This window comes from Achroia grisella, unplaced genomic scaffold (assembly GCF_030625045.1).
Source record: "Achroia grisella isolate CSIRO2021 unplaced genomic scaffold, CSIRO_AGI_Agris_v1 utg633, whole genome shotgun sequence".
Taxonomy (NCBI): Eukaryota; Metazoa; Arthropoda; class Insecta; order Lepidoptera; family Pyralidae; genus Achroia; species Achroia grisella.
The window spans coordinates 367,144-382,409 of NW_026712969.1; the positions used below are offsets into that span (position 1 = coordinate 367,144).

The window sequence follows — 15,266 nt, forward strand, 5'->3', positions numbered from 1 at the left end:
CATGGTTATAGACACTATGGTGTAGTTTATAGTTTTCTTGTCTTGTAAAAGTTAAGTATGTTTTATATGTTTTTATTGTTTACAGAACCATGGCTAGTGAAAGTAGTTCAGCTGTGTTAGATACGAATGATGCTGATGTGACGGACACAGAGGCCCCCAGTGTCACTGATGAGGCAGCTGAAAGTATACCATTGATTATGGAGCATGGATATGACATAGCTGTCAAGGTAAGGCGTTTGCCCATACTTTTATATTTTTACCAACTGTTCCCGCAACTTCGTTCATGTGGAATTTTACTTTATTTTTTAAAATTAAAGTAGCCTAAGTTACTCCTTATTACGTCAGCTACCTGCCAAAAAAAGTCTCGTCAAAATCAGTTCAGCCATTTCAGAGATTAGCTGGAACAAACAGACGGACAGACAAAAATTGTAAAAAATGTTATGTAGGTAAATAAATGTGGGTAAATCCGAAAAGTTCCAGTGCTTCAATTTAGTTTATTTGAATAAACGATTTTCTATTCTATTCTATTCTAAACAGAGACTAATTTTATTTCCTTAAAGCTGACAGATGTGATTTTAATTTGCAGGTAGATGCTCCAATGAAACAGCTGTCGACGATGGAGACGTACGTGACGTACCGGGTGCGCTGCGTGTGCGGGCGCTGGCAGGCCCCGCCCCACGTCCGCCGCAGATACAACCATTTTAAAGTACGTATCTATTCAAAGAGTATAAAAAAATTGTCCCCGAGTATGGCCCTATGCTTTACAAGTTCATTATCAGCCCACTGCTGGACATAGGCCTCTCCTAAGGTACGCTACTGGGTACAATCTTGAGCCCTGTTATTACCCTATATATGTAGCCACTCCATCTAGCATTACGTTTGCCAATTCGCGGTTTCTACTCTAGAACACGACTACTATAATGAACATCGTTTCTGTGACAGGGCCAGACCACTGCCACTAGCAAATACGAAAAGCTATTTCAGTGACTTTAGTTCTATTTAAGGGTAATTTCAGTATATCTATTGAAAGCAGCACTAATTATGATGACAACTTAGGCTTTGAAGCCGGCTACCGCAAGAAAAACCCCCAAGTAGCGCCCGTGACTTGTGACACGGGTGTAGGTTTAAAAGGCCCTTTTAGAATGCATTAACACTCACCTTCACTACTTGCAGCTTTCCCCCAGGCCCAACTAAGACCGGGATAAACCCATTTCTAATACAATTCGCTTTAGTATCCAATACACAACCGGCACGCCTTACGCTCGTCGACAAAGCCGCGGTTCACCCAACGAAAGAGCATTATTAAATTTTTTTTTGGTCTACTCTAATGCTGTTGGCCGCAGCTGGCCTTTACAGCTTCAACGGACGTTAGGGGGCGAGTGCAGATGGCACTCCAAACCAAAGGAAGGACTTATAGTGGGGCTGAAGGACAACTCTTGCTTGACGGATACGACTTTAGTCTGAGGGCACCGCTAGGGGTTCGAACCTCGGCTCAGGCCGTCGTAATTTCGATCCCCGTTTGAATTGAACGGGGGATCCGAAGGACAACGAAATATTATAATATAAAGTACATATGGACTTTTTATAAAACGAAACATTAGCGCGTTTTAATTTTGTTACAGCGACATCTATTGGCGTTGCATGAAATTATATTTTATTAATCACTATTGTTAACTATCGTGTGACGCACCATTAATTAAAAATGGTAAAGTCAATAATCATGTAACCTGAATCGGAACGTCAGAGGCCAGAGCCAAAGTAATCTATGTGACATTGACAAGTGGATGACGGATGATTGAACGTAGGCAGCGGGAGTTTTGGAGCGAAAGTGTTGATATTATTATAAAACAAATAAGAGATAGGTAATTGTGAATATTGTAGGCATTGAGGTGTTTCTCTCCCTGACTAACCGGCATTACGCCTAAGTCGTCAGGATACTAGTGATTTTAAAACTATCTATTTAAACTCTAACGCCATGTTACATATAATATTTGCAGGTATTACACAAAAGACTGGCTGCGACGCATCCCTTCATAGCGCCTCCAGCGCTGCCTCCGCTGCATTCAGCGCGGCAGCAACTCGACAGATATTCCCCCGCCTTCGTTGCTATACGCACGTTAGCGCTGGACGCTTTTTTAAGTATGTACTTTTAATTATTTTTATAATAATAAATAATAATATACATTTATTTTCATTCAGTTTGCAGCAATATATACGACGGCCTCCGTGGTCCAGCGGGTTCGATTCCTCGCACGGTACAAACATTTGTATTCATGAGTATGATTGTTTGTATCGGTCTGGGTGTTTTCTATGTATATTATGTATGTATTGTGCCGTTCGAGGAATCGAACCCGCGACCATCGTATAGTAAAGCGGCGTGCTAAACCATCGAGTATATACAACACTAGCTGTACCCGCGACTTTCTACACATCCTTTATTATTATTATTAATTTATAGGGCTATTGTCAGATGTTTGTAGCACCTGTAGCACTGCGACCTGCATAGATCTATTGTGCTCGCCCTTTTCAGAGTTCGCTACCTAGACCCGTCAGGGACAAGAATTGAAGGATATTCTTAGAAGCGATGGTTTTTATCTCCTCAGGATAGAGTGTACACTTTCCAAAGGAGATATTTCGTTTATGCATGAGTGGGCTACAACCACATGCGATGTGTACTGGCGTTTCCTCTCATTAATTAATAACTAAGAATGTGAATTATGTTTGCAGATAGAATAGCAAAACATCCCATTTTCACGCACAGCGAAGACTTCAGGATATTCCTCACGACGCCTGATGAAGAACTGGATAAGGTGACCATAATATATACTAAATAAAAAAAAATATTAATGTAGGACATTTTTGTATTAACATATTTTTCCACTACCATTATGGCCAATATATAATATAAACTAGCTATTAGCCCCGGCCTCGCACGGGTGTACATCTTATATATAAAATTCTCGTGTCACAGTTTTCGTTTCCATACTCCTCCGAAACGGCTTGACCGATTCTCATGAAATTTTGTGAGCGTATTGAGTAGGTCTGAGAATCAGCCAACATCTATTTTTTCATCCTCCTAAATGTTAGGGGTAGTCCACCCCTAAATTTTTATTTTAATTTTAAGACAAAACAATGTTTGCCGGGACAGCTAGTATAATATATCAACCTTCATCTAAAATCACTATCTATTAAAAAACCATTGCGTAGTTTTAAAGATTTATACATAGGGACAGACAGCGACAGCGACTTTGTTTTATACTATGTAATGATTGGACGGCCTCGGTGACAGCGGTTTGGTACACAGCTTTACTTACAATGGTCGCGGGTTCTATACTTCGCACGGAACTTACGGAACGGAAGAAGAACTGGCAAGAAACTCAACTGAATTTTTTTTAAAAGCCAGTTTATTTACAATGTAAATTTTATATAGGTGAATGACTCGTGAATAACGAGCGTGCATGGCAATAGTTGTTCATGCACGGGATTTTCATTTAATGTTAGACATAGACACCTATATAAATATACATTGTAAATAAACTGGCTTTAAAAAAAAATTCAATTGAGTTTCTTGCCAGTTCTTCTCAATTACATCTATATACTAAACTGGACGGTAGGGAAAAAATTAAAATTATAATGTAAAAAATTTGACGTTCATAAGCGGCCTAAAGGTCCTACATGAATAAATGATTATTAAAATTATGAATTTTTAAATTTTGTATTCTAAGCACCTGACAATTGGCATATTACCCGCAATTAAAAAAAATGTTATGTATTATTAGTAATTCCTGTATGTTACAGATATTTAAGAGTGAAAACAGCGCGTTGAATCTATGGGGACTGAGCAGTGCTTTATATGGCAGCACAGAGAACAAACCAACCAATGGGGCACGGTGAGTTTACTGTATAATAATATCTTATATATAAAATTCTCGTGTCACAATATTAGTTACCATACTCCTCTGAAACGGCTTGACCGATTTTTATGAAATATTATGCATATTCATATAGGTCTGAGAATCGGCTACTATCTATTTTTCATACCCCTAAGTGATAAGGGTTGGCCACCTCTAACATTTTTTTTTTTTGGGCAAAATTTTAATTATGTGTCATTAAAAAATACATACAACCCTAAATTTTCACCCTTCTATCACCAACCCCTGTTTTTTTATAGTGTTATTAATTTATACGGGAAAATAACGTTTGCCAGAACAGCTAGTACCAAATATACCAAAAAAAATTTGTGTAATTATTGTAAACACCGAGTTTTTTGTTCTTTGCGTTAGCAGATGCTGGTGGTCACTCTATTCTCCCAAATTTGAATTTTAAAGACTGTGTATTATTATAAACATGTTCCACTATTATTTGAAAAAAATACGAGCTACTCAGCTCGTATTTCTTCTTGTCAGTTGTTCTCATCTCAAAATCATTCCGAACTGACGGTAGATATGACATATCATAAGAGTCTGTAATAGACCTACATAAATAAAGATATTTTGAATTTGAATTCGTGTAGGGCATTTTATTTATTTATTTATTAAAGTTTAATTTTTTTATTTTTTTTTTTTATTTATTCATTTATTTCAGGCAACTAGGCCCATATTATAAATACCTTATAGACTAACATACATATAATATAATATTTAAAAACTAATACAATAATATTGTCTGTGTGATCACGGCACTGAAGATGGCAATCTGCCACGGTAGCGCCGATACACCACACCTTTCGGCCAGTAGTCCTCTTTCATGAAGGTGGGCAGCAAGTCGGTGGGGACCAGGGCCACAAACGCTTTGAAACTCGCGTTGTGACTCGACTTCAGCTGCGTTACCCTCAATGTCAGGTTACTCTTGGTACGAATATAATCGACAATGTCCTGCTCCTTAGTGGCGTAATGTAGACGGGACAGGTACATTGTCGTGGTGAGTGCAGTGCCACAATGATTCAAAATAAAATTCAAATTCAAAAATCATTTATTCATGTAAGACTTTTTAGCCGCTTATGAACGTCAAATTTTTACATTATAATTTTATTTTTTTCCCTACCGTCCAGTTCAGTATTTAGATCCAATTGAGAAGAACTGGCAAGAAACTCAATTGAATTACTTTTTTTTAAAGCCAGTTTATTTACAATGTATTTTTATATAGGTGTCTATGTCTAACATTAAATGAAAATCCAGTGCATGAACAACTATTGCCATGCACGCTCGTCATTCAAGTAATCGTTTAGTGAGTAATAGGCCTTGCTCAGTAAATATGATTTAACAGATGTTTTGAATTTATTTAAGGGTAATTCCAACATATCCTTTGGTATCTTATTGTAAATTTTTATACCTATTCCCATAAAAGACCTATTAACTTTTTCTAAACGATACTTGGGGACAGCAAGTTTGTCTTTAAATCTAGTATTAATATTATGAATATATAATAGGAATGTATTATATATATGAATATATAATACATTTCTAGTGACCCTGTTTGTGCGCCTCTTCTTTTGTACCACGAAGCCACTTTTGTAGGTCGGTGGTTATCACTGTATCGTTATATATGATGTGATGAGGTGTCGCTACATAATATATTGTATACTGTAGTATGTAGGTAGTGAGTATACAGCTGTAATAATTGTACTATTTATTGTACATTAGTAAGTTTATTTGATAGTGTGCTACATGGCTTATTAGTGACGCGTACATTCCACGCGGAGTCGTAACGTGGACTGACTTTACACTGAACTTAAATCTATGTTATCTGGAGAGGTACTAATTTTTTTATTTATTTATTTATTTATTTAATTCAGGCTACATGGCCCATATTATAAATACCTTATAGACTAACATACATAAGAAATAATAATAAAATATGTAAATAAAATTGTCTCTATGGTCACGGCACTGACGACGGCAATCTGCCACGGTAGCGCCGATAGACCACCCCCTTCGGCCAGTAGTCCTCCTTCATGAAGGTGGGCAGCATGTTGGTGGGGACCAGGGCCACGAACGCTTTGAAGCTCGCGTTGTGGCTCGATTCCAACTGCGTCACCCTCAATGTCAGGTTGCTTTTAGTCCGGATGTAGTCAACAATGTCCTGTTCCTTGGTAGCGTGGTGTAGGCGAGATAGGTACATTGCCGTGGTCGGTGTTGCGGCACGTAACAAGAAGTTGGGCCCTGTCAGTGCTGTGCCACAATGGTTTCGATTGACCCTCTTTGTGCGCCTCTTCTTTTGTACCGTGACAATAATAACTAAGGAGCAAACTAACACTAATGGAAGGGTGCCGAGTGTTGACAGAAATGTTACAAGTGTAGGCACACTTTCTATTATTATTATTAACTTTCAGTGTCAAAGACCCGGAGTTCATAGCGGCGGCGGACTATCTGCTGTCTCTACAACAGAAGCTGACTACTCTGTGCGCGCTCACCACCAAGCTGCATAAAGGGTGCTCCGGGTTGGCCACGGAACTCATGAGGTGAGAGACGGCAGCTGTGTTAACATGTGTATTATATTTTTTATTGACGGAATCGGTTAAGCTGTTTAATAATAATAATAATAATCTCAGGACAATTCACACAGCGCCATCTAGACCCAAGTTAAGATAGCTAAAGCTTGTGTTATGGGTATTAGATAACTGATAAATACATATATTTGTTTTTCGTAAATACATACATATTATATATAGAAAACACCCAGACCGATACAAACAATCATACTCATGAATACAACTGTTTGTGCCGTGCGAGGAATCGAACCCGCGACCATCGGAAGTAACGCGGTGTGCTAAATCGCTAGACCACCGAGACTGCCAAACTAACCGCTTTATGCAAATGATCGCAGGTTTGGTTCCTCGCTAGTGCAAATATTTGTAGTCATGAGTATGTTTGTTTGTATCGGTCTGAGTGTTTTTTTTGTATATTATGTACTAACTGTGCCCGCGACTTTGTTTGCGCAGCGTATGCAACGGAAGCCCTCAAATATGAATAATTTTCCCCGTTCTTGCAATATTTTTCATTGCAGCTCCGCTGCTATTGGTCGTATCGTAATGTTATATAGCTTAAAGCCTTCCTCGACAAATGGACTATCCAACACAACAAAAAAAAAATTAATAATAAATATTTTTTTTTTCTTCTCTTTATTTTGGCAACAAACAGTCGTTATAAAAACATATAAATATACAAATAAAAGTAATTTTTACAATATTTTTAGTTTATAAGTATAGATTACGGCTAAATTACTATATTTCGATTTTCGTCGATTTTTCCGCTTCACGAGAAACTAGCAAATAAATAATGGCAACGCAATTATCTAAGTCTCAAATTTCTATTGTATGTTTGTATTGCAGCATGAAGCGGACGTGTGACGCGTGGGCCACGCAGGCGGGCGGCGCCGCGGGGCGAGCCGCTGCGGCCGTGGGCGCGGGCGCGGCCGGCGCGGCGGGGGGTGCGGGGGGCGGGGCGGGGGGCGGCGCGGGGGGCGCGGGGGCGGCCGCGGGGGGCCGGCCCGCCGCGCTGCTGCCGCCGCTGGCCGCCACCGCCGCCGCACACGTCGACAAGATACGACACAGGGACGCCGTGCACGGTCTGTTGTTTGATACTTTCTCTTAGAGGCTCTCGGACTCATGGGGGGTCGTGACCCGCGTGGGTCATGGGGGTCAGGGATCAAGTAAGTTCGATGTCCACGAGGGACATGAAAATGTAGGATAGATAGGGGTCTCGGGAAATGGGGGGTCGGAGCCTACAAAGATCAGGGAGAATCGACCTGATCACCTGCCACACTGCTGCCTCCGCTGGCCCCCACCACCGCAGCTCACGTAGAAAAAATCTACCAGAAGGACGCTGTGCACAGTCAGTTGTGTGATTTTTTCCAGCTTGGACTTTATTATACTACGGTGGCTAGAGGGTCGGGGCCCACGGTGGTAATAGGAGTCGGGGCCCAGGGCAAGGGTCGAGACTCACGTCATAGAGGTCGATACCCACAGCATAGGGGAGAGTCGGGACCCTATGTCAAGAGGAGTCAACACACCAACAACACATAAGCAATTTTATGCTTAAAAGTACACTCCAATAGTTGTTCTAAATAAATACTCGATGACGACCTCGGTGGTCTAGCGGTCTAGCAAACAGCTTTACGACCGATGGTCGCGGGTTCGATTCCTCGCACGGTACCAACATTCATGAGTATGATTGTTTATATCGGTCTGGGTGTCTTCTATATATACTATGTATGTATTTACGAAAAAAAAAATTATCTATATATTTGTATCAGTTATCTAGTACCCATAACACAAGCTTTAGCTAGCTTAACTTGAGTCTAGATGGCGCTGTGTGAATTGTCAAAAAAAAAATACACATAAACAAGACTAATTCTTGTGTTCATTGCAACTAAAGAATTGGCTGTAACTTGGTAATTTTTAGTGTCCAAGAATATTTAAGTAACACAAACACCTTCACGTAATTTTCATGCCTGTATGGTAAATATTGCTGATCAACAATTTCATGTAACATCATATTAATTATAATACTGTAATGTTTCACAAATGAATTATTTCATTTCATTGCATTGCAAGTAATAATCAACATAGAAACAGCTACGCACTCAGTCTTTGTGCAATCAGATATTTTTCTTTCTTTCTTTCTTTCTTTCAGATAATATTGTCTACCGACTTTTATTTGTTACGCCCCCTACTTCCTTAATTAATAATGATTAATTTCTCGTATGAATGAATTAATGTTTCCATGAATGAGTGGTAGAATAAAAGAAACACTTCTATTTCGAAATTGTTTTTAACAATATCCAGATTTTTGTAAAATGTTTTTTTTTATTGCAGCCGCATACGTCGCTGGCAACAACACAGACGAACTACACAACAGGTATTTATATAATTAACTAGCTGTACACGCGACTTCGTCCGCGTAGAATTTAACTTTATTTTCTAAAATAAAAGTAGCCTAAGTTACTCCTTAATACATTAGCTACCTGCCAAAAATGTCCCGTCAAAATCGGTCTAACCATTTCAGAGATTAGCCGGAACAAACAGACAGACAGACAGACAAAAATTGTAAAAAATGTTATTTTGGTATGGTATGGTATATCGTATTTATATTCATGCATATATGTAGTAAAAAACGGTTATTTCAATATTACAAACAGACACTCCAATTTTATTTATATGTATAGATTAATAATAATAATATCTATATAAAAAAATGATTACATATTAATAATATATGTACATTTCAGATTAGAGCAAGCATCAGAAGCCCTACGTTCTGAACTGTCCGATTGGATACCAAAAACAAGGAGCGAAGTTAAAAAGTTACTACTTCAATTGGCCGATAGACAAGTCCAAGTCTATACGCAGACTCTGCAAGCATGGGAGAACGCGTTGAAACTATCCACGGAAGCGGATTATGGGGAAATATTTAAAACGGTTTCGAGAAACGCCGTCCACAATTTATCACCATCGAAATCTGGCACGCCTATATTTGGTACGTCGACAACGGAAAAGGACGTCGAAGATCTAGCGAGCAGTGACACTGAGAAGCAGGATCTGAGTGATATAGAACGAGACAGGGATCCGTTGAGGGAATTCTCCGACGTCGACCTCTCGTCATGATTGTGCGATTCGATATTGTTAAGTATTTTAAATGAGTTCTGAATTGGAGTCAAAATCAATATATATTTATTCATGTAGGTCTATTACAGACTGTTATGATATGTCAAATCTACCGTCAGTTCTAAGTATGATATGAGCATGAGGTCAGCTCAGTGAGCACATCGTGACAAATTCACCAGGAATTTATTTATTTACTTTATTTTTTTTTTATTTATACTCTTTATTGCACCAATTACAGAACAAAAACAAAAAAAAAACAATTAAAATGGAAAATATACACTGATACAAAAGGCGGTCTTATCGCTAAGCAATCTCTTCCAGACTACCTGTAGGTGGATAGAGAAATAAAAATAAGAACAGGGTAGGTGGCGCACGTAATAAACAAAAATAAATATATATGACACATTAATACATATATACATACACATACAATATACATATACTTAATAGTGCACATACATTTGGTAAGAATGAAGGAAGATTAGTTATGAGAATAATAAGAAATTAATTAAAGGGAAAGACAATGGGATTTGACAGAGGATTCAAAGCTGGCAAGTGATTGATTGCTCCGAATGCTAGAAGGCAGTGAGTTCCACAACCTAACGGCCTGGACAGAAAAGGAATTTATCACGATGTTTTCCAGGGGGAACTGTGTGGAGATCAACCTGACGTGGATACTGTTACCAATGAGGTTATTAGTCCACATTACTCAAAATTCTAAGTATATATATATTATGTCCGTCCTGCTCGCACGCCACTCTCACTTCCACACGTACAAACTGTGAACAGTGCGGGAACGAGACGGAGATATCCAATTCTATTTAGGTCTCTATATTATTAATAGTTAATTTTGGGAAGGGACTGTTACGTTGAATCGATACAAAATTCAAAATCATCTTTATTCATGTAGGTCTATTACAGACTCTTATGATATGTCAAATCTACCGTCAGTTCGGAATGATTTCGAGATGAGAAGAACTGACAAGAAACTCAGCTCGTATTCTTTTCAAATAAATGTTGTACATGTTTACAATAATACAGATTCATTTAAATTCCGATTTTGGGAGAATAGAGTGACCAGTTGTGTTTGGAAATGTGGAAATGGTTGAAGGTTTTGCTGTTTTAATCCAGTTATATATACAATAACAATGGATCAGTATTGGAATTGTTTAGGCCAGTGGTTCCCAAACAGTTTTTGAAATACCTCAAACCTTATTGTAGCGATCACACTAATATTATAAATATGAAAGTTTGTGAGTGTGTATGTTTGTTTTACTGATAGCCGCACGTACCCCTTGAGGTAGCTTCACGTACCCCGGGGGTACGCGTACCACTAATTGGGTAACACCGGTTTAGGGAGATGGCATTGTATTATGGATGATATATTTTTCCATAGTCCACGATCATTAAATTACATTATAACTGTGTTCTGTAGATGACTTGGTGTAACATAGGGATGTGAAAAGTTATCGATTGTGAGTGAAATCGATTGTTATTCTTAAAAGTCGATTTTCTCGTTTATTTTAATATTAAATAAACTTGATTAATTAATAATAGAGTTTAACACAGATGGTTTGTTCATCTTTTTTTAAAATTCAAGTGGCATTAAAAATAAGGCCAAAGTGTCCAAAATAAGGCTACAGGCCGTATTCGAAAATCGATTATAGAAAAACTGATTCTTATTCATTCATATCAAATTAATCTTATCGAATAATAATAAAATCGATTACTATTCTATCAAAATTAATCAATCTAGAAATTATCATTTTATACACAGTCACATTCCTAGTTGAACACTGCCTATACTTTCCAGTGGTCGTGAGTTCTATTCCTGCACTATGCAAAAATTGCATATTCAAGTCTGTATTGGTCAAATTGTCAATTTATATATATATTCAAATTAAAAATTCATTTATTCATGTAGGACATATTAGCCGCTTATGAATCAATTTTTTACATTATAATTTTAATTTTTTCCCTACCATACAAAAGCTGTATGTAAGTATATTAGTTATCGTACTCATAGTACAAGCTGTGGTTAGTTTGATACTAGATGGCGCTGTGTGAATTGTTTGAAACAGTACATAAATGTGTTTGGCAATTTCATTGCATTCAGGGACCTGTAGGTCCCATAAAACTAACGATTCAAACATTAAGCATTTATTTGTAAATATTGTGATATATTATTTTAATAATATCAGCAGATCTGCAGATTTATATCATTTATTTTTAGATTTAGAAATATCTCCTTTGGAAAGTTTACACTCTATCCTGAGGAGATAAAAACCATCGCTCCTAAGAATATCCTTCAATTCTTGTCCCTGACGGGTCTAGGTAGCGAACTTTGAAAACGGGCGAGCACAATAGATGTATGTAGGTCGCAGTGTTACCGGTCCTGTAACACTGCGACCTACCTACATCTATTGATGCACCTGACAATAGCCCAAACAACCTAATTAAAAAAATCAAAATCAAACCTCACAAATATAAAAATCAGTGAATATCCTTTTTTAATTAGAATAAAGAAAAAAGGATAGAAAATTTAATTAATATCCGGCTTGTTTATGAATTCCATCTGAATCGGCGCCAAAATTTGAAAATGGAATGCGTTTAAATTTATTATTTTTTTATTATAGGCTTTAGATATGTAGTCATCTGCCAAAAAGTATATATTGATTTAAAAATAGTTACATTACAATTACAAACTATTGTAATAATTATAACTAAGTTATTGAACAATAATATATCTATATATACATAAATTACAAATTAATAATTACTTACAGCAATAATAACTTATTACACGCACGTGACACTCCTGGTGTTTCAGGCATCCATAGACTACGGTAACCGTTTAATCTTAGATGGGCTGTAAGCTTCTTTGCTACCATCGTAGTATAGAAAAAGTAACTTTCCGTTTTATGCTACTCGCCCCGCCTTCGGACGAGTGTACATGTATTATATATATAAACCTTCCTCTTGAATCACTATATCTATTTAAAAAAACGCTTCAAAATTCGTTGCGTAGTTTTAAAGATTTAAGCATACATAGGGACAGACAGCGACAGCGACTTTATTTTATACTATGTAAGAATTACGTATAATATTTATTAAGTATGTTTTTAGTGTACAATAATTTGAGGTAGACAATATTTAACACCTACATTTATTTAAATTAAAGTGCCCACGGGTGATCACCCAGTCCCAACGTGTTTTACTTTCGTTGCGGAGTGCCCCACCGGTGGGCATGCGGTCTTTAACGTGTGAAAAATATTCATAAAAAAGGGAAAGAAATATTCCCGAGTATGACGCGTGTAAATATTCAGTAATGTATATAACAATGGCAATACTTAACATGTAATATTTATTGTGTATAGTTAATTTATTGAAATATAATTATATAGTGATTTTGTAGTTTTGTAGTTTTATTGATACCGAAGTATTTCCCTCCGATCGATCCCCCCAGCATTAGAGTAGTCCGAAAAAAAAAACCGCGGCCAATAATAGAAAAGGAGAAAATTTTAACTAAATAACAAAATTTGTAATATGGGAACTATTTTTAAATTGAAATGTATCTCATCATTGTGAATAATAAAAAACAAGATTTAATATTCATAATAATTTATCTATACATATAAATAATATAAATACGGAACATACACCAAAAAACCACTTTTTAAAATTTTTGTCTGTCTGTTGGTCTGCTTGTTCCGGCTAATTTCTAAAACGGTTGAACCGATTTTAACGGGACTTTTTTGGCAGGTAGCTGATGTAATAGGGAGTAACTTAGGTTACTTTTATTTTAGAAACATTATTTTATTGTAGAAAAATTAAGTATAATTCCACGCGGACGAAGTCGCGGGTACAGCTAGTTTTACATAAATTTATAATAAATGCTCAAATTGTTTAACTCCCACTCTTATGCATGCCCTGCATCTTCGGATAAATAGAAATAGAAACAGAAGTAATCTTTATTCTATATTGATTTAATTATATTTAATTAACAACAAGGATTAGGCATGCGACAATCAACATAGAAACCGTTACGCACTTAATCTCTGTTCAATCAGATAACATTGTCAGCACTATGAATTTTAAGTTAGATATTTTCTACAAAAACATTATTATCATTTATAAATTCTTCAATTTTATAATAAGAAAATATTTTATAACACATTTGAATTTTTTGGTAACAAACTCTGGTAAATTGAGTACAGACTCTGGCAGTTTCTTGTAAAACATTACGCAATTTCCATAAAACGAATTACTAACTTTCGTCAAACGGCACTTAGGTAAAACTAGTTTGTTGACATTACGTAAGCTTTTATTAGAATAATCACCTACTTCTTTAAAACTGTCAATGTTTTTCCTGGCATACATAATGTTTTTGTAGATGTATATGTAATGTATGTAGATGATTCTCAGCAACGGTGAGGATATTTGATTCTTTAAAACATTCACGCAAAAACTCTTCTGAGCTGTCTTGTGTACCGTCGCTCGTCCAAAGACTGTATAGTCTTACGGTACATTTCCTCTTTGAGGCAGCTCCAGTAAAAAACATCCAATTTTAAATCCGGTGAATCTGGAGGCCACAGAATTGGCCATAGGCGCCCGATCCATCTGTTTGGATACCTTCTATTTAAATATGTATGAACCGGTACAGCATAATGCGCAGGGCAACCGTCATTTTGCAGCCAAGACGATTCCTTCAGCTCCTCGGAAACCTCTTCTAATAAACTGGGGAGATCGCTTTTAAAGAAACTATAGGGTCCCATGTGGGTAATAGCCTCCTCCAACTTGTTCCATTGTCCTCTATTCACAGCCATGCTCATCCAGTTTTCTTAATTCTCATCCACTTCTTTAGTATCATCAGACCACCTTTTTCTTTCTCAACCTCGTTTTACTCACCTTCTCCTTGTCAGTCCCAGCCAATTTGTTAATCATCTGCATATGTTACTGTAATGATAACATAAGAAGTTGGAAGGTCAGCAGTACATATTGTGTACAGTACTGGACCTAGTACAGAACCCTGTGGCACTCCAGCTTTTATTTTAAAACAATCTGATAGCCTTCATATCCTAATAAATGTTGCATATAGGACCTTAAGAGCATGTAAATGGTGTTCGGTAATGAGATTTTTAGCTTATAAAACAAGCCTTTGTACTATACTTGGCCGAATGTTAGTTAGTACATCCAAAAATACCCCTGAGCAGTATTCTTTTCTCTCCAGTGCTTGTGTAATTGTATATGGGACTCGGTGTATCTGTTCCGTAGTTCCATAATGAGCCTGAAAGCCAAATTGGTAGTATTAAACATGGTTCAGATTACTGTAGGAATCACTATGATATCGAACAACTTCCAACAGTTTTCCACCAACATGAGTATATAGTGCTGTTTCAAACTCCATCATCATCATCATCATCATCTCAGCCCGGAAGACGTCCACTGCTGGACATAGGCCTCCCCCAAAGATCTCCACGACGATCGGTCCTGCGCTGCTCGCATCCAATGCCTTCCCGCGATCTTGACCAGATCGTCGGTCCACCTTGCTGGAGGCCTTCCCACGCTGCGTCTTCCGGTCCGTGGTCGCCACTCGAGGACTTTACTGCCCCAACGGCCATCTGTCCTACGAGCTATGTGCCCTGCCCATTGCCACTTCAAA

At 37.4% G+C, this 15,266-nt stretch overlaps 1 protein-coding gene across 1 annotated transcript; it reads left to right on the plus strand.

The window, feature by feature from the left end:
* Positions 1 to 89: 89 nt before the first annotated feature.
* On the plus strand, positions 90 to 9,680 carry LOC131849074 (sorting nexin-7-like). The gene is made up of 9 exons (XM_059199060.1): positions 90 to 227; positions 587 to 706; positions 1,998 to 2,139; positions 2,728 to 2,810; positions 3,799 to 3,890; positions 6,332 to 6,460; positions 7,331 to 7,566; positions 8,816 to 8,858; positions 9,229 to 9,680. Exons 1-9 carry the CDS (start codon positions 90 to 92, stop codon positions 9,602 to 9,604), a joined length of 1,359 nt encoding a protein of 452 aa, XP_059055043.1. The 3' UTR covers positions 9,605 to 9,680.
* The last annotated feature ends 5,586 nt before the right edge of the window (positions 9,681 to 15,266 follow it).

Excerpts from the sequence above, each read along its gene's own strand:
- LOC131849074 (XM_059199060.1), top strand. The coding sequence starts at position 90 with ATGGCTAGTGAAAGTAGTTCAGCTGTGTTAGATACGAATGATGCTGAT. Across the intron at positions 707-1,997 it reads GCAGATACAACCATTTTAAA|GTATTACACAAAAGACTGGC; the intron begins GTACGTATCTAT and ends TAATATTTGCAG. Across the intron at positions 6,461-7,330 it reads TTGGCCACGGAACTCATGAG|CATGAAGCGGACGTGTGACG; the intron begins GTGAGAGACGGC and ends TTTGTATTGCAG.